The following is a 22,034-nucleotide window of genomic DNA, read 5'->3' as shown; positions in this document are numbered from 1 at the left end:
TCCACTAAAGCTCCCGGTCAGGGCTCGGAGCCAGAGTACACTGCAAGAGAGTGCAGGTAGCCTGTGGCCCTGGGCCTCAGGGAGGGGGGCATCCCCAGGCTGGGCAGGGGCAGTCAGGCGAGACGAGTACCCAGGAGCCCGCGCCCACAAAGCACTCTTCTGCAAAAGGCCCTGATAATTTTGTTCCAAATGTTTTATTTTGAAAATATCACACAGCACGGAAAAATCGGAAGAAAGGTACAATGAATACCTGTATCCTCCATCTGGACTGAACAACCATCACTTTCTCTCATTTCCCTTGTATTATATAAATACTGAAAAAACATTTTTTTGAAAGTTGTAAACATCAAAACACTTCATTCCAAATACTTCAATATTCAATCCCTTAATAAGAATATTCTCCAAACACCATCATTACGGGTAAGAAAATTAACAATAATCCCCTAATATCCAGTTGTATTTAAATTTCCCCAACTGTCCTAAGATATATATTTCATAATCTTGTTTTTCCAAATCAGTTTCAGACTGCATCTCATTATCTCTTTAGTCTGTTTTTAATTTTTATTTTGAAATTATAGGTTCATAGGAAGTTGCAAATATAATACCCCTCTTCTAATTTCTCCCAACATATATATCTGTCATAATTATTAAAAAATCAGAAAATCGACATCAGTACAATGTGTGTGTGCACACTTGTCATTTTGTCACATGTATAGATTTGCATAACCACTACTATCAACATACACAGCTGTTCCAAAGCCACAAAGACCTCCCTCGTGCTACCGCTCCCTCCCCTCTGCTCCCTCCCACCATCCCCAACCCCTGGCAACAACTGCTTTTTACCTCTGTGGTTTTGTCATTTTAGAAAATTATATGAATGAAATCATATTTGACCTTTTGACTTTCTCACTCAGCATAATTCTCTTGAGACTCACTTGCGTGACTGGAGGTGCATGAGCCCGTTTCACTGCGAGCAGGAAGTGCTCGGGGCACAGCCGTACCAGTCCGTTACAACCACCTGCTGCAGGGCAGTTCGGTTACTTAAGAATTTTAATTATGAATAAAATTGCTACGAACACTTATGTACAGGTTTTCATGTGAATATAAGTTTTTGTTTCTCTGGAGGGTGATGCTCAGGAGGCTAAATACTGGGAAGAAAACTGCCAAACTATTTTCCAGAATGGCTGTGCCATTTAACATTCCTGGCAAATGAGAGATCCAGTTTCTCCACAACCCTGCCAGCATTTGGTGTTAACACTATTTTTAAAAAGCTACTCTGTGGTTATTTTTAACTTGCATTTCCCTAATGGCTAATAATGCTGAGCATCTTTTCATTTGCTTGTCATCTACACTTTGGTGAAGTGTCTATTTTTGCTCACTTTCTAATTAAACCTATTTATGACTGAGTTTGGAGAATTCTTTATATAGTCTAGACACAAATCCTGTATGGATATATGATTTGTAAATATTTCCTCCCCTTCTGTAATGTTTTTAAATCCTCTTAAAAGTCTTTTAAAAAGCAAATCACTTTAATTCAATGAGACCCAATTTATCACTTTCTTCTTTTATAGAACATGTTTTTTATACAAATCTGAGTTTTTTGCTTAGACTTAGTTCACAATTTTTTATTTTATTTTTTGGCCTATGGACATCTAATTGCTCCAGCAGCATCTGCTGAAAAAGCCCTCCTTTACCAACTTGATTTGGCATCTTTGTCAAAAATCAACTGGGCGTTTGTGTGAGTCTACTCCTGGCATCTGTGTGAGTCTACTCATCTTATGGCTCCTTAGCGCCTTTTAGAAACAACCTCCTCATCCTCTTTGTATACCTTTTATTGTTAAACTTCACACATATATAAAAGCATAGAACAGTACAATGAACTCTCAATACTCAAAGATTGTCACCCCTCCCCTTTCCATCATCGTATCTTTTTGAAGAATGCAGTTTTTTTTATACAGCATCTCATGTTCTGAATTTTAACTCGTGGTGTCATTTATCTTGTTCTTCTGCCTCTTGTGTTTCCTGTAAGCTGGGATCCAAGAACCCTGAATTCAGGTTTTACTTTTGGCTTATTGTGTCACATGAGGAGGTACAGTATATGAGTTGTTTCAGTCTTAGTGATATTGCATTACCTAGAAAAGATTTTTAGAGGGGGGAAGGGCAGGAGGAAGGAAGAGAAACAAAAGTGAGAGGGAAACATTGATCAGCTGCCTCTCACACATGCCCTGACCGGGGACCAAATCTGAAACCGAGGCACATGCCCTGACTGGAATCAAACCAGCAGCCTTTTGCTTGGCAGAATGACGCCCAGCTGAGCCACAAAGTTCAGGGTATTGCTGTTGCATTTTAATTGGTTAAGCGGTAAATACTAGCTTCCTCCACTGTTAAAGCACGTGATTCCTTTAGTAACCATGACATCATTTGGAGTGACCCTCCTTTCGCAGCACGGATATAAAGCATTTTCATATTCGGTACCTCGTAACAACTCTGTGAGGTAGGTGGTCTTCCTCCCGACTTACAGAGGAGGAAATCAGGCTCCGGGAAATAAAGGCATTTGTCCAAGGGAAGCTGCAGCTTAACTCATCACCAGGTCTTCCTATTTTTCACCGTGGGCTCCAGCCAATTTCCACTCTTCAGTATCCTTCATTCTCATGAGGAACCAACCCTCATGGAACTCTGGGGTTGAATGAATAATACTTATTACAATCAACACACTACTTTGACACTTACTAGTGTTAGAAAACACAATCCCGATGTTAAGATATTCACAGTCCAGCTGCAGAACTGAAGTTTGGAGAAGTACAACATAAAAGAGAACTACGACATAAAGTTACCGACTCAAGAATACAGGCTGAATTAATTTCATAAATGTACAAAAGGGAAGGTGGAATGAATGGCTGGTTTGGAGAATAATGGGCCTGACTGCCCAGAGGTGGGTTCTGAATTGGTTTAAGGAGAGCCTGAAGGGCTCAGCTGTGTGGAGAACTCATGTTGCTGAGTGCTAGGACTGAACGCTGTTTCTGGAGTAATACGCCCTCTGGTGTCAGCCACGACGGAATGGTGACCAGAACGGAGAAGGGCACTGGCAGGGATAATCAGCTCAAGGGCTGGAGGGAAGGACTTTTCCCCATGAACCAGGGAAGTGACACAGGACTGTTCTCCCAGTCTGACACTCTACACCCACAAGGTTTCAAATTCAAAGGTTGGAAAGAAACTGTTTGCCTTGGTATCAGTGTTAATGGCTTTATATACTATTTTTCCACAGTAAGCCAGTATTGGTACATAAAAACAAACTAGGCATATTATCTATGAATTCGCTTAAACATTTTTAAACTCTATTTTTAAAATCCCCTTAGAGCGCTCAATTCCAGTTAGCCATCCACCACACCTCCCCTGCTATAAAAGTGAATACCTTTTGAGTTTCAGAGTCTGAACAAACATTACACTGTGCCATGTTCTAGATTATATCTCTTTTATCCAATTTCACTGACAACAAAACTTTTTCACAAAGATCACTTAATCCTCCTAACCACCTGTGAGGTAGGCATCACACCAGTGTCTGACTGACAGAGAAACTGAAGCTGACTTAGTAACAGCGCAGAGCTCGTAAGCGAAAGCGCCGGGACCTACACCTCAGTCTTCTGACCCCAAGTCCAGTGCTCTTCTGGAGCCGCCCTCCAATAGCAGACTCTCTCTCTCTTTTTAAATAAAGCCTCTTTGTTAATTGACTTCTTTTTAGAGGAAAGGGGAGACAGACATTTTTGTTTCAATTACTCATGCATTCACTGGTTGATTCTTGTCTGTGCCCTGACCAGGGATGGAACCCACAACCTTGGCTCATCAGTATGATGCGCTAACCAACTGAGCTCCCTGGCCAGGGCCAACCCCAGACCCTGGCTCACCCAACTCCACATCTGACACGTCTCAATCTACTATCTATATAGACTTACTGCAGCAGTGATTCTATCTTTATACTGTGTAGTACACACATTTTCAGAAACAGCTTCCACTTCCTAATACAGAGATATTTTTCCTATTGCATACACTATCACGGCTTCTTAATAAGCCATAAACCCAATTTCTTCAGTCCTCAATTGCTCTAAGGCCTCTTTCTAGGTCCCAACAAATGGTCTGGAACAGAATATCCTTTAACTAGAATTGGGTTTGTTTTTGAAGTCTAGCATAACTTTCTTCCACGTGCAACTTACTTGAATATAAGAGGCAGTCACATTGCCTCTTTCCTATTGAGAACTAGATACTGCCATTCCTCCAGCAGTTACTTAAATCGCCAGAAATTGTATTCCCTTTTCCATATGACACTAGATTTTCTGAATCTCTATCTTGGGCTCAGCTCACTGGCATTGTGAGGCCAAGTGAATTCTTCCACAGCATGGACTTTTTGTTGAAGATGAAGGTTTGAAGTCTGATTGAATTCTTTTTCAGACTCATCACATTCACAGAGCTTTTCAACTGTATGAATTTTCTGATGCACAGTAAGGTTTTTTCTCTGCCTAAAAACTTTACTACAATCATTACACCCATATGGTTTCTCCCCTGTGTGGATTCTCTGGTGGCCAACTAAATTCCTCTTAGACGTGAAAGATTTACTACACTTCTCACACTCATATGGCTTTTCCCCAGTGTGCATTCTCTGATGCACGACCAGATTTTTATTCTGACTGAAGTCTTTCCCACACTCACTACATTTATAAGGTTTCTCTCCAGTGTGGATTCTCTGATGTACCATAAGATTTCTACTGGAGGTAAGGACTTTTCTACATATGTGACACTCGTAGGTTTTCTCCCCACTGTGAATCCTTTGATGCTCAATAAGATTTCTGTTGTATGTAAAGCCCTTCCCACACTCACTGCATGCATAGGGCTTCTCGCCGGTGTGGATTCTCTGATGGGCTACAAGGTTTGAGCGGTAACTGAAGACTTTCCCACAGTCGCTGCATTTGTAAGACTTTTCCCTCGTGTGAATCCTCTGATGTCCAAGGAGGCTTTTCTTCAGAATGAAGCATTTGCCACACTCATTACACTCATAGGGTTTCTCACCACTGTGGATTCTCTTATGCTCAACGAGGTTTCTGTTGGAACTGAAAGCTCTCCCACACTCACGGCACTCGAAGGGCTTCTCCCCTGTGTGGATTCTCCGATGCACCAGCAGGCTTGAATTGTAACTGAAAGCCTTCCCACAGTCCTCACATTTGTAGGCTTTCTCCTGTGTGTGAAGTTTCTGATGGACCATGAAACTCTTGCTCATAATGAAGGTTTTCCCACACTCGCGACACTCATAGGGCTTCTCCCCGTTGTGGAGTCTCTCGTGGTCAATCAGGTTTCTGTTAGAGCCAAAGACCTTGCCACAATCTTTACATTCATAGAGATTCTCCCCAGTGTGGAACCTCTGATGTAAGATGAGGCTCTTTTTAAGAATGAAAACTTTCCCACACTCACTACATTCGTACGGCTTCTCCCCGTTGTGGAGTCTCTGGTGGTCAAAGAGGTACGCACTCTGAGTGAAGGCTTTCCCACAGTCGGTGCACTTGTAGGGCTTCTCTCTGCTATGCATCCTCTTATGGTCAAGGAGGTGTGACTTAGAACTGAAAACCTTCCCGCATTTCTTGCAACCGAAGGTCTTCTTTTCCGTGTGCACTCTCTGGTGTGTAAGGAGGCTTTTGCTCCGAATGAAAACCTTCCCACACTCCTCACATTTGTATGGGTTTTCTGCACTGTGGAGTCGCTGGTGGTCGACCAGGTAAGTGGTCTGGGCAAAGGTTTTCCCACATTCATCACACCTGTAGGGTTTTTCCCCAGAGTGGATTCTCTGGTGCAAAATGAGGCTCTTTTTCAGGACGAAAGCTTTCTGACACTTGTTACATTTATAAGGTTCTTCGCCTTTGTGGAGCCTCTGATGGTCGATGAGGTAAGCATTCTGAGAGAAAACTTTCCCACACTCATCACATTTATAGGGTCTCTCCCCAGAGTGGCGCCTCAGATGGATAATAAGGCCTGAGTGCCTGTAGAAGCCCTTTCCACACTCCTTGCACTTGTAAGGCTTCTCCCCGGTGTGGATTCTTTGATGGTTTAGAAGGTAAGCGCTTTGAGAGAAGGCTTTCCCGCATTCATTACACTTATAAGGTTTCTCCCCTGAATGGTTCCGTAAATGCATGAGAAGGCTTGAGCGCTGAATAAAGCCTTTTCCACACTCCTTACATCTGTGTGGTTTCTCACCAGTGTGGATTCTCCGGTGGTTTATAAGATGGGAGATTTTATTGAAATGTTTACAACATATATCACATTTATAAATCTTCTTTCCTTCAGTACCCATTAAACTTTCAGAAAGAGCTGAACCTACAGTTAAGCTTCCTCCAAACTCCTTCCCCTTTTGGCCTCGTTTTTCCAGCGGAGACCTTTTCTTCTTGTCTCGGTCATGGAGGACGCCTTTCTTCAGTGCATCTCGTTCACCTGATCCCCTTTCCCACCGACTTGCCAAAACTTGCCATTCACACCCTTTCTCAAAGTCAAGGACCTGGGGAACGCCTCCCTGAAGTCTTTTTGATGTTCCTTTCTGGGAGTCTGCTCTCTGCGATACCCTTGACTTTGACGCCACCTCGTCATTCTCAGCCATGGTCTCCCATTCTGGTAAAAAGAATGAAAAACCCAAATGTTACCAAGTCTCTGTGTTGCTGAGAACAGTCTTCTAACAAGCTGGAAGGGTACACTTTTATATGCATACAGAAAGAAGAAACTTTTCATTCAATGAAGGCACAAAGCAAAATGCTACACTGATGGAGTGCTATAAATGGATTAGCACAGGCCTCATTTGGAGCTACATCTAACACTTTGTCTTCAGGAAGCAGGTGGAAATATATAATTGATGTTGAAAAAGCAGATGCAAGGTGGAATGAGAAAGAGATCATGGGATTTTATACAGATGGTTCAGGCCTGAGGTCCAGAAAGGTGAATGGAACAGGAAGAATCATTTCTCTACAAAGAACTGTCATTTTATTTCCTTCTTCTTGGGAAGATGGCAACTTTAAAAGAAAGAAAATGTACCTAAGGACTCTGAAAAGCAATTTTTAATTTCAAAGAGTCAAGTGCATAAACACTTCTTAATTACTTGAAAGCAATTAACCTACAAGGAAAAAATCCATTAAAAAGCATCTTAATGCTTAGAATTATGTATTAACTCCCACTACTCCTTTTAGAAATGGAAATTTTAAAATTATTTTCTCAAAAACATCAGGTATGGGTTAGCTCTGCTCACTTAGACATAAAAGACAGAATGCAAGGAAAAATAAAGACGAGAAATTTAAAAATATGAAACTGTCTAGAAAACAAAGAGCCTAAACTAGTTAACCTCCAAGATCCCTTTGTACTCTAACATTGTCAAATATCTAAAAATGTGAAATTCATGTTTTGTCCTGACCAAATAGCTCAATTGGTTAAAACATTCTCCAGATACACCAAGGTTGTGGGTCCTATCCCTGGTCGGGGTATATACAAGTATCAATCAATGAACATAAATAAATGGACCAACATGTATTGATGTTTCTCTCTCTAAAATCAGTAATGAGATACTGCTTCAGACCCACCAGGATGGCTGTAATCAGAAAAAGACATAGTAACAAGTGTTGGTGAAGATCTGGAGAAACAGGAACCTGTATGCAATCGGTGAGAGTGTAACATGGTGCAATAACTTTGCTAAACAGTTTGTCAGTTCCTCAATTGATTAAACATAGGAGTTAGCATATAGCAATTCCATTCCTAAGTATGCACACAAGAGAAATGAAAGCACACACATATACAAAAACTCGTACACAAATGTACACAAATGTTCATGGCAGTGTTGTTCACCACAGCCCACAGGCAGAAGCAACCCAAGGTCCAGCAGCAGATACACGGATCGATCAAATGGGACACATCCATACAAAGAAACAGCATATGCTCATAAAAAAGGAGTGAAGTATTAACATACGCTACAAACGGAGGGACCTTGAAAACACTATGCTGGGTGAGAGAAGTTAGTCCCAGAGGACCATACTCAATTTAGATGAAACGTCTGGAATGTGCTATCCAGAGAGACCGAAAGCAGCTCAGAAGTCACCTGGGGGAAGGCTGGGGGCAGCGTTGAATGGAATGGAGATGACTGCTGAAGGGTGCCAGCTTTTTCTGTAGGGGCCATGAAAGTGTTCTGGCACGGACTGTGGTGACGGCTGCCCGACTCTGGGAGTTCACTGACAGCCACTGAGCCGCACCCTGCACGTGGGGGCGCTGTGTGGCACCCACAGGGAGGCGATGAGTAAGACGACCAATAAATACGGGGAAAATTTCAAGTATATTAATGATTAAAGAAATGAAAAATGAGTGAAAGTAGTATTCTTCACCTACCTAGCAAAGATTTTAAACACTGACCGAATCACAAGCACATGCAGGGAAAACGGGCCCCTCTGCTCCGTCCGCGGGAGTACAAGCCGGTACGCCACCGACAGGAAGCGGTTCAGTAACGGCAGCAACATACAAAGTCTACAGAATGTTTCGCCCTCCATCACCACAGCTGAGATGCTAAGAGATACAGTCTCATAAGTATAAAAACATACAGTGTAAGTTACTCTGGACAATAATATAATTTATTAATGTTGCTGGGTACAAAATTAACATACGAAAATTCAATACTTTCATATACGCAAACAACAGTTGATTAGAAAACATCAGAAGAGATTCCAATTCCGAGGAATCAGTGTAACCAGCAACACACAAGAGCTAGATGCACGGGGCTCCGAAACAGTCCTGGCGCACACGAAGGCAGTACTGAACAGCTGGGATGGCACGTAACGTTCTTGAATGGAAATTCAGCACCCCCAAGCTGTACACGTAAACCATGATACAGACAATGGAATGCTGTGTGGCCATTTAAACTGAGTGTATAAAACTGTATTTCAGCCCTGGCTGGTATAGCTCAGTGGATTGAGCACGGGCCTGTGAACCAAAGGATTGCCGTTCGATTCCCCGTCAGGGCACATGTCTGGGTTGCAGGCCAGTTCCCAGCAGGGGCCAGTTCTCCAGCAGGGGATGCACCAGAAGCAACCGTACATTGATATTTCTCTCCTTCTGGCCTTCCCTTTCCTTCTAAAGATAAATAAATTTTTTTAAAAAACTGTATTTCAGTCCAAATTCCATCAGTCCATTAGCTAATTACGCAGTCTTCCATATCTAGTTCTCCAAACAAAAGCTCCTTTTTCCTTTATGGCCAGCACAGAGCTGCCTCCCTCACGGCCCTCCCCAGGCCTGGGAATGGACCTGGCTGCAGTCATCTCAGTCTCCACCGAAAGCAGCGCAGGCCCCTCTCCTACAGCTGCTTCCCTCTGCCTTATTTATTCCATGTCCGGCTCCGGGACCACGGGAAGCTACTTAACAACAGAGCCCGTCATTCCCACAGTGTCATCACATGCTAGGTGTTTAATGTTTGCTAGAAATACAAATAACTAGTAAGTTTTTAAAATACTCTATTACTAATCAAAGAAATCCAGCTGGGAATAGATACTGTGACTGTAAACGATTAGATAAGCAACAGTGTAAAAGAATGGGGTTACTCGGCACCAGTGAAGGCAGAGGAAAGGGGCCTTCTCCAGCCCCGGTGGTCAGAGCCGGAGGGCGGAGAGCACTAGGGAAGGCAATGCGGCAGCACAGGCCAGAGCCTTCAAACAGCTCGAACACTTGGGCCTGGGAATTCCACTTCTAAAAAAATAACGAGAAATAAAGAAAGGTCTTAGGCACAGAGATAGATGGTTATTACAAAACTTATCTAAAATAAGAAAACGGCTAACTGAATTATGGCAAATTATGTAGCCAATATAGATAATATTTGCCAAGAATCTGTAATAGTATGAGTGAGGAGAACACAAGGAATACAGGTTTTAAACACACACACACACACATACACAAACACACACTTGAAACAATGTAAAAAAAACCCTCAAATACACAGAAAACAACAGAAAGATAGTACACCAACATCTTGATGGTTGTCTACAAATAGTGAGTTTAAGGAGGTTTTTTCCCTTCTAACACTCCGCTTTCCATGGTACGTATATGCTACTTTCATGACCAGAAAATAAACAAAGGCTGACGAAGTAAAGGTAGGAATCACGGGAAGAAAGCCTCCTTACCCAGGGAGGTCACACTGCCATAGTTCTCCAGCATCACGTCCCAGTACAAGGCCCTCTGGATGGGTCCCAGACACGCCCACTCCTCTGCAGTGAAGCACACCGACACCTCTTCAAACAGCACCAGCTCCTGAAATAAAGGTGTGTGTGTGGTCATGGCACCCAGGAGCCCCCTACCGAAAGGCTCCCTCCACACTGTGAGGGCAGGAGGTGGGCCAGGGGTAACGGGGAGTTAGAAGGAGGCCCCACGTGACGTCTGCTTTCCAATAGCAAGGACCTTGACTTTGAGACGGGAACGGGACCAGGCTCTAGGGTGACCGAGGGCACTTGAGCCACACTTAAGTGGTACAGATCTGGCCTTGGGAAGAAAAAGGGATGCAAACCTCACCTGGGGCTGGGCTGTTAGGAGCATGAGTGCCATTAACTGATTTCTTGGGTTCTCTTCCTGGAAAAGGGCAGAAGCCTCAGGGGCAGGAGCAGCTGAGGAAAGAGGGAAAGCTGCATTGAGAGTTCGACCCCCTTTGTGCAGGGCTGGGATAACACCAAGAGCATTAATAAGAATGGATAAAAGGTCAGGGACCCAGACAAGGGCAAGAGGGAGAACAGAAAGAGCTTGTCACCATGAGGAATTCACACAGAGGGCAGGAGAGGAAGCAACTGTATCTGGGAGCAGATGAATAAGCCAGAGTAAGTGTCCAAGAAAAGAAAGAAAACCCAAAGCCAGGGCTAGTGAGCGGAGTACCATGCAGAGGATCCTGGAGGCTGACCACTGCTGGGTCAGCAGGAGGGTCTGGGCAAACTTCGGCTGCTGTGTGGGTCCCCGTGGGCACCTGAGGAAGTGCTGTCCCTGGAGAGCTCATGCCCCCCTGGAGAGGGTCCTGGTCCAGGATGAGGACCGGAACCTGGGAACAAACCAAACAAAATAAGGTGGCTCTTCCTGCACCTCCCGAAAACGGACTCACCTAACCACTGTGGACCGCTTTCTGCCCATAATCTAGGACTGTGAGATCAGGGAGACCCGCCTCAAGTGTGGAGCACCAACACAGCAGTCATGGCACTGCTGACCTCTCCCAGAGGAGACTGAACACAACGGTGGGAACAGAAGCCGACCTGGGCGTGGGTAAGGAGGGAACCGGAAGTGACAAGCAATAATTAAGAGCATGTGTTTTAGCCTCAGACCTAGTTTGAGATGAGACCTGGTTCAATATAGTCTTCTACTGATTTACCCCTTTACTTATGCCCTTCCTGCTCCGGTAGAAGGCACACCAGATTAGGAGTCAAAACACGTGGTCTTGCCGCCAGCTAGATGCCTGACCTAAGGCATCCAGTGAACCCTTTTCTGCCTCCGTTTTCTTCTCTCTCAAATAAGGAGGCTGCATTAGTGATGTGCAATAAAATAAACAGCTCTAAAACTCTTGATTTTTATGACTAGAACAAACAAGCCCATCTTTGGTGCCACTGCCAAGCTGAAGTTCTATTTCAGACTTCTAACAGAAATGTTTCTAGTGGACTACAGATTGACAATGATCTCACACACACTGGAAACCATATTCAGATCCCAATTTAACAGTCAATGTTTTCTGGTAGAAAACGTCAGAAGCAAATATCTCATCCCAGTCCTCCGGTTCCCAGAAGCCCCAGTAGGGGCACACATGGCGTAGCCCCGTCAGATCTCGAGAGCTTCATTCTGATTCTCTGGCTGCCTTTAACTCCAGCCTGCATTGTCACTGCACACAAAGAATACACGTGCCTCTGTTTAGGAGAACGTTACGAAGGTGCTTCAGGTTCTTGAGCCAAACTCAGCATCAGCAGGCATCACCCAGGAGGACGGCGTGCAGTCGATGCCTCTGCTCACTCTAAACTGGGCCCAAAGACCCAACCATGAATTCATTTCCCTGAAAAAGTATTATGTGGTCTGAATGGCTTATGAACCTGTGTCCATTAGTGTTAGGGCTGCTTATGTGCTGCTCATTGTTAATGAAAATCACAGGCTCGCCCTCCAGGCCAGCCTGCCCTGCCTCGAGTCTCTCCTTCCTTCCATCCCCAACTCTTGCCCCTCTCTCTTTCTCACTTTTAGTGCGGGTCCCTCGAGGTCTTTCTGCAGCTCCTCCACCAGGGCCACGGCCTCCTCACCATTCCCGGGGCGGTGGATCTGCACCCAGGTCCGAATCTCCCCCGGCAGGATGCTCAGGAACTGCTCCAGCACCAGCAGCTCCAGGATCTGGGCCTTGGTGCGCGCTTCTGGCCTCAGCCACCGGCGACAGAGCTCCCGTAGCCGGCTCAGCGCCTCCTGGGGTCCGGATGTCTCGTGGTACCGTAACTGCCTGAAGTGCAGGTGGGAGGTCTCCCAAATGGAGGAGCTGCTCCCTTGGAAGCTGGTTCCCCATTTCCAGGTGTCATCCTTCCCTTTAACAAGACCCTCTTGTCTCAGAGCACTGGGGGCCCAGTTTTCTCTTGTCATTGTCTTCACGCAAGAAAGCCTCCTCTCCAGACCCTTCAATCCTTGCTTGACTTCTTTAGAGCTTGGAGAACATCATCTATGAGACCTCAAAAAACAGTTGTTAAAGTTAACTCGATGAAACAACCAAGTTTTCCAGACCCCAGTCAGCCCCCGCTGATGAAGAGAACATCCCCAAAGGCAAGGTTCTCAGCCTTCGACGGAAGGCCCTGCCCAAGGCTCTGGGGACACTGACACAGGACAACCAGACCCCTGCTGAAACCGTGGACGTGACTCCTTTTAACGCTTGGTCTCGGCACCTCCTCCACCTAAACACAATGCATCTTCACCTCGTACTCCAACCATGGGCATCCTGGTCGGTCCCGTGTGATGCTGCACACAGACCTCCCCTCGGAGTCTCAGTTTCTTAACCTGCAAAACAGGAATGACAACAGTTCCCATCTTACGGACTTGCTGGAAGGACTTGATGTCTCAGTGCATTTTCACTTTCTGAACACTGCCTGGTGTACGGATTCCAACGTTAGTTATCCTTCCATGACTTGCATTCTTTCCTATGTTCTGCAGCGTCAACAAGGAATCATGGTGTTACTCCTGATACAGATGAGATAAAACCCTAACACCTCAATTGATAAAGAAAGGCTGGATTGAGATCTGTGTGACTTTATTGTACATACTTTAAATTCTCTGGAAATTGTTCATTGTATTAGTTGAAATATTTGGACAAATCTGGTTCAGATTTCACTGCACAAGATTTAGGCTTGTTTTGCTCTCTAGAACTCTTCTGCCTCTCTTTTAGAAACAACACTTATTTTTCTTATTACAAAACGGGAAGTTTCTAAAACCCGAGAACATATACAAACCCCAGAGAACAAGCACCGCTGTGATCAGGACTATGCTCCTCCAGACCTCGTGCTGCACCAGAGCACCAGACTGGGTGCAGCCGCGCCGCTCTGTAACCTACTTGTCACACGTAATGCTGAACACTCATCACCATGTCTAAGAGTGTATCACCCCATTCATACTTAAGGAGTCCCCTGTTGTCATGCATTTAGATTATTTATAATTTTCCCCGTTTATAAATTAGGCCACAATGACTGTCCTTACTAATGAATTTTTGGTCACATAATCTGTTTACTTCTTCAGGAAAAATGCCCAGAAAAAAATCTGTTGGGCAAAAAAAGTCAGAGTTTGAAACTTTTAGGACTGTAAGGATTATACCGCTAGCAGTGACATATGAAAAGACCCTCATGATTTTATTTAACACACAGACCCTTAAGGTTCATGCTTACAGCTAACTGAAGGATGCAGAACTATGAGCACAATTTTGACAGATGTGTAAGCATAATTAATAGGAGGACATACAGCATGGAAGGAATTCATGAAGGTGATTCTGAATTGGACTTTCAAGGGGAAAACGGTAAGACCACTGGAGTGTTAGGAAAGCCCTTCCAGGAAGAAAGAAACTATAATTTCAAAAGCAAGGGAGTGCAGCGCATGGGGCTGTGTCAGAGTGTGCCTTGCACACCAGGAAAGGGCGGTAAACCTTGGAGGTTACGTGGCAGGAGCAGAGTGGAGAGGTAAATGAAAGTCAAATTCTGAAGACGGTTGAGAGGCAGAACAAGAAGGTGATGGCGTGCTATAGTGACAAGCACCAGTAAAGAGGCTTTACTTTTTTTGTGTTATTTTTTGAAAATAGGCAATATATTGACTTGGTTCAAAATGTGAAATTATAAAATGCACACTGTGTAAAGTTTCCCTCTCCTTATCAGTTTCTTTTGCGTCTTTCCAGCGACATATGTATCAACATATCCAAGTATGTACAGATAACTGTTTTGTACTTCTCCTTTCTCACAGATGACAGAACGCCACAAATCATGTACTGCATCTTCCTTTTCTCAATTAACAATGTATCTTACTGATCTTCCTTGTTGGGTACAGAGCTCTTCCCTATTTTTATGAATGCATTTACCCATCTCCAGCACTGATCCATAAAATAAACAGTTCATAAGCTGGACTTCATTAAAACAAAAAATTCCTGGCCTGCAAAAGGCAATGTCAAGAGAATGAGAAAAAAGCCCACAGACAGGGAAAAATACTTGCAAAGACATTCATCTGATAAAAGACTATTATACTTTGTATATTCCGCAGAAAGAACTCTTAAAACTCAGTAGTATGAAAACAAACAACTTCACTAAAAAATGGCCCTAAGACCTTAACATACGCCTCATCAAAGAGGATACAGATTCCAAGTAACTGCATGAAAATAGGCTCCACATCATATGTCACCGGGGAAATGCAGAGGGAGCCACAATGAGACGCCACCACACACCTACTAGAACGGCCAAACCCAGAACACTGACAGCCCCAAACGCTGCTGAGCACGTGGGGCCACAGGGACTCCCACTAGGTGCTGGTGGGAATGAGAACCGGTGCAGCCACTTAGGAAGAGAATTTGGCAGTTTCTCACAAAACTAAACACGCTCTTAACACATTATCTAGCAATTGTATCCCTTGGTATTTACTCGAAGGAGCTGAAAACAAATGTCCACGCAGCAACCTGCACACAGATGTTCGCAGTAGCTTTATTTGTAATTAGCGACACCTTCTGATGTTGACCCAGCTGTCCTTCTGTAGGTGACTAAACTGTGGCACATTCAGACAAAGGAATATTATTCAGCACTAAAAAGCAATGAGGCATTGAGCCATGAAAAGACATGGAGGAAACTTAAATGCATAATACTAGGTACAGAAGCCAACTGAAGAGATTGCGTATTATGCAACTCCAACTCTATGGCACTCTCAAGAGGCAAAACCATGAGGGGTAGGGGCAAGGAGGGATGAGTAGGCAGAGCCCAGAGGACTTTCAGAGCCATGAAACTGCTCTGTATGACACAGAGCAAAAAGTAGGGGCAAAAGTAGGTTTACAGTTGTTCACATGGAAAATAATACAACAATTTAAAAACTCTCTATTTCATGCACTCACAACTATAAACCTACTTTTGCTGCACCCTTTTTGCGATGGACGTGTGTCATTACATATTTATCAAAACCCACAGAGTGCACAACAGAAAGAGTGAGCCCCAATGCTGCCTATGGGCTCTGGGTAATAGCATGTTTAACGCACCACCCTGGTGGGGGATGCTAACGCGGAGGAGGCCACAAATGAGTGGGGACAGGAGTGCAGGGGAACGCTCTGTACTTTCTGGTCAACTTGCCTGCGAACCTAAAACTTCTCTAAAAGAGTAAGGTCTATTACAATAAATACATGCATATACGCATACACACATTTAACCTGGGAAAATGGGTTCCTAAGTAACGTTCCACAGTAAATTATCAGAACTCCATTTACTCTTACTTTGCAAATATCTAAACATACATTGTGTCTGCTTCTCACAGCAGGTTTCTGAGTTAAAAAGAACAAAAGAAGGCTCTGAGGAGCTTAGTGATTCTCTGGAGGCTACTCAACTAATTAAGCTTCATGAGCAAGTTCTGACTCAACTCAGGGTCTCTAATTCCAAGTCCCAAACACTGCCATCTAAGGAAACAACTATTCGAAAGCAACGGCTTCCAACGACAGTTCATTATCAAAACTTAATGTGGCAAGCTGTAAAACGAAAATAAAACAGTAATTGTATATACACAGTCACGAGTTGGTTGGCAATGGCCTTTCTTACAAAGGACAGCCCTTATTCTGAGTTTTAGGGTTTTAGGACTTAGTGTTCAAATGCATTTTCTGAACTCATGGTGGTACAGGTAGCCTAAATTTGCGTTTTAAATACCATTACATGACAAAATTAAAAGATGGGACTTGGCTCATCCCTCAAGGTGGGGGAAAAAGTCCCCAGGAGTCCGGGAGCCACTGCTCCAGGGGTGCTCGTGGGCATCAGCCTCTGAAAAGAGGAAGAGCAGGAGGGCCTCGGCTGGGGACTCCGGCCACCGAAGTTTCCGTCCCCACAGGACAGTTCTTGCGGTGGCTGGTCCAGACCTGGGCTAACTGGTGCCGTCTTCAATACCATCCCCCAGCCGGCAGCAGCCTAAGCCGAGGCCACGGGGTCCACCTCCACACCGAGCTCAGCACAGCCGGTGCTGGGGGACCACGAAGGGGAGGAGGGCCCGACGAGGACTGCACCGCCCCACGAGCCCCAGCCCGCACCCCGAGGGACGCCCTCCGCGCATGCCCACCCAGCTCGACCCCTCCCCGCTCACCCGGAGCTCCCGCAGCGGCTCCAGATTGTGCGACCGTCACCTAGGCGCCAGGACGCTGGGAGATGACTGGAGATCAAGACGCGACAGCAGCCAACACTCAGAATGATGGAGGACCTGTGGGTACCGAGACTTCCGGCCTCTCACCGCACCCCTCCTGCCCATCCCCTGCTCTCTAGGAAGCCACATCTCGATGGTTCCTTGCTTTTCGCCGGAGGAGACCCGGAATGCGACAGCTCTTGGCCCTCAGGACTTGGTTCATCCCAGCGAATGAGTGGGGAGACTGCTGCGTTGGGGACACGAAGGATGTAGAGATGGACAAGCCTCCTTGTCCTCAGGAGGCTTGTTGCCTCCAGAAGCAGCTGGACCTTTCTGATTTATTTTGTATTTCAGTTGAGGTTGTTTGGGATTATCTCATACTGGCCTTCTGGGCACCTTTCTCATCTATTCTTCTGGTTTGCAGGCCCGTGCTCAATCCACGGAGCTACACCAGCCGGGGCCACCTTTCTCATCTATTCTTGAACCTATGGCAGCTCTTACTGTAAATGACCCCTTTGTGGATATGCTTATTTGTTGGTGTACCTCTTGCCCACACGATGAGATAGTGACCCACTTGATCTCTGAGAAGCCACATCAATGCAAGCCTGTCTTTGTGGTTCTCCCGTTCAACTTTGTCTTATCTTGGCAGGCGGGAAGTTGACCTTCCATTCTGGAGAGGGAAAAATGATACCAGGTCCTCCGTCATAGATCAGTGACACACAGTTTGCATTAAAAACAGCCCTGGTAGAGTGGGGTTTCAAAGAAAGATGAGAAGCACAACCTTAACATTCAGATTGGGATTTCCACATTATTTCATGGGGGCTCTAATGTCTTAGCCCCATCGAGAACTGTCAGCCCTCTGCCTCCAGACTCTTCTCAAATTCCTGTCTCTGCGATGTTTACGCCTTTACATCAAGCTAAACAGAACTGTTTCCTCTGATAAGACCCTGTGGAAAATGCCCACAACAAAGAATGAATCTCACTCACCCCCAAAGGGCATTGTTGGGTTGACACACCCCTGAACATACCTGGTGTATTTATCAGGCTTCTAGGGAAACAGAACCAATGGGGCACAGATGTAGGGATTGGCCCACATGACTCCGGGGACTGAGGGGTCCCAAGATCTTTGGTCAGCAAACTTCAGATCCACGGGAACTCACGGTACAGCCCCAGTCCAAATCTGAAGGCCTCGGAGCAGAAGAGCTGATGGTGAAAATCCCACAGAGTCCAAAAGCAGGGAAAGACCAGGCAGCAGAAAGAGAACAGATCCTTCTTCCGAGTTCTCGTTCTCTCCAGGTGTCCAACAGACCGGATGAGGCCACCCACATGGGAGGGCGACCTCCTTTACTCAGCCTGCTGATTCAGATGTCAACCTCGTCCAGAAACACCCTCAGAGACACACTCGGAATAAGCACATATCTGGGCATCCTATGGTCGAGCTGACCTGTAAAATTAACCATCATACCTGGATTGCTCCACATATAGTTTAGAGTGTTAGAGAAGTTTATCTAGGCCCTGAAGGGCATCAGTGGTGGATAGATTCTGGTCGGTGTCACTTAAAAAGGACCCAGATTTGGATGTCCATCTTTGAGATTTCCCTCCCCTGCCTACCACCCTCTTTACATCCTCAGTGAATGAGGGAATTCATAATAAAGGAAAAGTTGAAAAACGGGACAAGCCTCCTGAGAAAAGCCAGACTGTTTCAATCCTAATTGCATTACGATCACCACAGAGGACATGTTGCTGCGCTCTCTGGACACCCCTAGGCTTATCCCCTTTGAAGGGCAATCCCCCGTAACTTATTGGAGGGACAGCTGAAAGCCCTGCATTGCCTGCCCTCTCCGGGAACTAGCTGAGCTCCAGACAGCTGGAGAAAGTCTGCCTCACCGAGATCTCGCTTCCCTTCAGGGCGCCGCAGCAGAGCTTGCATTCAGGAGCCGCCCAGTGAAGGACGCCCACACTTCTCAAGTATGGGCAATTTTGAAAGGCAATCCCTTTCTAACCAAGTCTGAAGCCAACAAAGGCCACACGGGTAACTCTGGGACCGCAACACAGCCAACTTCTCCCACTACTAACCCCGCTTCCTTCCTCCTCTACAGGTGTTAATCCCAGTAACACTCTGGCAAATTTGCTGCATGTTTTCACGTATGAGCTTACTTCCCATGAAGCTTAACAACAAATAATTAGATAATTCCATTTTTAAGGTTGTATTCATTTTTAAATGACTCCCATGTATACTTGGAAATGTACTTACCTAACTAATTTCATGTTGCTTTCACTGGGGCATAGCCCTATAAACATCTGGGCTTCTCATGGAGATCTCAGTGCCAGTGCTCCACCTCTTCCTTCTAAGCCCCCAGACTCAAACCCTGCCCTTGCAGCTGATAGAATCTAAGTCTCTTGGACCAAGGCCACCAAACTACCTCATGCCACCCAAGGCACCGCCAACCAGTTCCCTTTCTGGCTTTCACTTCACTTTAGCCTCTGAGGATTTATGTCACTTTGTTAAAATTCCTCTTAAAGGATGCTTAAGTTTCATCTAGTATTTCAGGTTGTTTTGTAGCCGAAAGGCTTTATGATGATCTGACTCACCATATTGTCCTGTTGTATCTTTGAAAAACACCAATCTCTGCTCAATTCTGTGGTTAAACCAACACTGCAAATGTGACAGCATTTCCTTTTTCTTTTAATATTTTATTCATTTTCTTTAGAGGGGAAGGAAAGAGGGAGAGAAACATCAATGTATGGTTGCTTCTTGTGCATCCCCTGCTGGGAACTGGCCCACAACCCAGGAATGTGCCCTGACTGGAAATCGAACCGTGATTGTCTGGTTCACAGGCCCATGCTCAATCCACTGAGCTACATCAGCCAGGGACGTGACAGCATTTTCTTTCAGATTCTGCAAGCTGGTTACTAATTTGTTGTGACTACAAACTTTGGTATATGTCTCAATAATTTTGTGACCCACAGGTTCTTCTAGAAAAAAAGGGATAATTATACAAAAACAGTCATGTAAGGAGACAAAGAATTTTTTCTCCAACCCCCACTGTGAAAGTTTTGTTTTATAGATTTGTAGGCCCTGCTCCAGAGATGCTGACTTGGTGGGCCTGGGGAAGTTTATCTGAATGTATGAAATTACACTGGCCTTGGTTTCAGAGGCTGGTCACAGCTCTTGCATGTCCGCAATCCGTATAGTTGAACTGTGCCACAGGGACTTGGAATGTGGGAGGAGAGAGAACCACTCAGGTCCTGCACCTAGGTGGCCAGAAGGGAGTCGGCCATTTCCTTTCTTACCCCTCACACACCTACCTTCTGACGCTGAAATGGACTTTTCGGGGAACCTGGCCGGTTTTATACTGTCAACCGAAGTCTACGCGATAGTGAGGCCAGAGAGGAGGTGGGACAACTGGCAGGACAAGTCCTCAAAGGAACTTGGGAAGGACACTGTCTAGTGGCTGGAGGGCTCTGGTTTGTACTACGAAAATAAGTACACTTCTTCATTCCAAAAACAGCTGCTTAAAGAAAAGCTAACTGAATTGTCTTCTTCCCACTCTGAATAAAGGAAGCAAAAAGAAAAAAAATTAGTGATATTTATAACAAGTAAATAACAACAGATATTTATTGGTAGAATTACAACTATCCCCTGCAGAAACAGTTTTATAACATCGAAGGTGATTAAAGAGGTTCCGGTTTCTAAAAACAATCTAACGATATGAGGTACTTACTTATGTTCAATTGAAAAAAATCAACAAAGGAAATCTGTCACTGAGGATACAGAGCTGAAATGAAACTTATCCTTAGGGATTTCGACTCAACAGAATTACCCAGCGATCTAAAGCTCCTTTTGGTTTCAACTTTCTTCTCCGCTCCTAGTAAGACCTAACGCAGTGCACACCATCAAAGTGTCTCTATGCCTAGGAGACACCCTCCTCTCTCTGCAAGAGTCTGTCTTCCAGATGCATGTTTAATCAGGGCTATATACAATGAGACTTTATTTCACCTTTTTTCTCTCAACTAAAAAAAAAGACACATGTATTTCTATTCCACACAAGAGCAATTCTACACAACCAGGATGTCTGTGGACTCCTACACCTTTTTAAATTCCTCAGGAATACTCAGGGCACTAAAAACACAAGAGAATAAACGTGAGTGCCCGGGAAGCCAGCGGCTGACAAGAACAGGGATGAGTAATGTACAGTAGCTTCAGGATGCCCGTTTCAGAAAAGCCGGCTTTTGAATGGAGACTAGCGAAGAAATGGCAGTAACGGGTTGAGGAAGATGAAAACTAACAACTGAGGGACTGCAGGTGAAATGTTGCTATTAGGGAACCACCAGGTTTCCCCTAGAGCAGGGAGTGAAGAAAAAAAAACATTCAAAGAGACAGACCCTGAATCCCAGGCGGCATCGTGAATAGGCTTGAATGGAAGGAAAGAACTGCGAACTTGGACTGCCTGGAGTAAGCAGTCGGTAGTCTCAGTACACTCTATAGGAAGGTGGGCGTTCGGTTCAGATTATACAGGAGGACATTTGCCTAAAACGGTACAGGGACCACTTACAAACTGTAGTCCCGCAGCTCACGGGAGGTGGCAGCCTGGGAGACGGGTGAGGACCTCCCCAGAGGCCTGCTAACTTAGTTTGCCGGGGGAAGAACTGAGAAGATTTGGGTTCTGATCTCTGGGTCTGAGATGACCTGGCACCCTTCCTAGAGGTGTTTACTCTCGAAGGTGGCAAAGTCCTTCAGGATAAAAGAGAAAGCCTATTTGAAGAAAGAATTCCAGACACTGCAACACAGTGATGGGAAAACGGCTCGCTCAGAGAACGCCAGCTCAGGAGTGCAGGATCGACACTTCTGCAGCGACAGCTCTGCTCGGCAGTGAGTGCTCACAAGCCCCGCCCCGCACACGGAGAGCTGACTGCCTGTGTTCTCGGAGCAGTTTGGGCAGGCTGGTCGGCATTGGGCACAGTGAGCTTCCACATGGGTGACCAGCAGGTGACAAAAAGGCACAGCTGCCATGACAAAAGGCACGGAATACAAACTGGGAAAGGAACCGTGACCAAGGCAGGATGATGGGAGTGCCCTCTGCTGTTCTGTTCAGCACTGCCACGTGCGGATTCCCCTACCCTCATGCCCACCCAGGCTGTTGGGGAAGACGACCAATGATTCC

General features: G+C 45.3%; 1 protein-coding gene across 3 annotated transcripts; it reads right to left on the bottom strand.

The window, feature by feature from the left end:
- Positions 1-175: 175 nt before the first annotated feature.
- ZNF197 (zinc finger protein 197) lies at positions 176-16,969 on the bottom strand. 3 transcript variants are annotated; one of them, XR_005064223.1, is made up of 8 exons: positions 16,834-16,969; positions 12,957-13,038; positions 12,241-12,715; positions 10,912-11,071; positions 10,558-10,649; positions 10,173-10,299; positions 2,476-6,642; positions 176-1,021 (listed from the first exon to the last, which is right to left on the bottom strand). XR_005064223.1 is itself a non-coding variant. In XM_037030652.1 (7 exons), the coding sequence occupies exons 3-7, from the start codon at positions 12,628-12,630 to the stop codon at positions 4,337-4,339; spliced, it is 3,075 nt and encodes a 1,024-aa protein (XP_036886547.1). In that variant the 5' UTR covers positions 12,631-12,715; positions 12,957-13,038; positions 16,834-16,969; the 3' UTR covers positions 176-4,336. The 3 variants fall into 3 exon arrangements, 2 of the variants coding, with proteins under 2 accessions (XP_036886547.1, XP_036886548.1); XM_037030652.1 differs by having other exon boundaries at positions 176-6,642; XM_037030653.1 differs by lacking the exons at positions 176-1,021; positions 2,476-6,642 and adding an exon at positions 9,160-9,410.
- Positions 16,970-22,034: the final 5,065 nt, after the last annotated feature.

This window comes from Sturnira hondurensis, unplaced genomic scaffold (assembly GCF_014824575.4).
Source record: "Sturnira hondurensis isolate 20B ecotype Veracruz unplaced genomic scaffold, ASM1482457v3 Scaffold0020787, whole genome shotgun sequence".
Taxonomy (NCBI): Eukaryota; Metazoa; Chordata; class Mammalia; order Chiroptera; family Phyllostomidae; genus Sturnira; species Sturnira hondurensis.
The sequence above is the reverse complement of the archived record's forward strand: the minus strand, read 5'-3'. Positions and strand labels throughout refer to the sequence as shown.

Bases quoted from the DNA above. Each gene is read 5' to 3' on its own strand.
- ZNF197 (XM_037030652.1), bottom strand. From the start codon at position 12,630: ATGACAAGAGAAAACTGGGCCCCCAGTGCTCTGAGACAAGAGGGTCTT. The intron at 11,072-12,240 runs GTGAGAAAGAGA...GTTTGTTCCCAG, and splicing joins TCGAGGGACCCGCACTAAAA to GTTCCGGTCCTCATCCTGGA. The intron at 10,650-10,911 runs GTACTCCGCTCA...CTCTTTCCTCAG, and splicing joins CCTCCAGGATCCTCTGCATG to CTGCTCCTGCCCCTGAGGCT.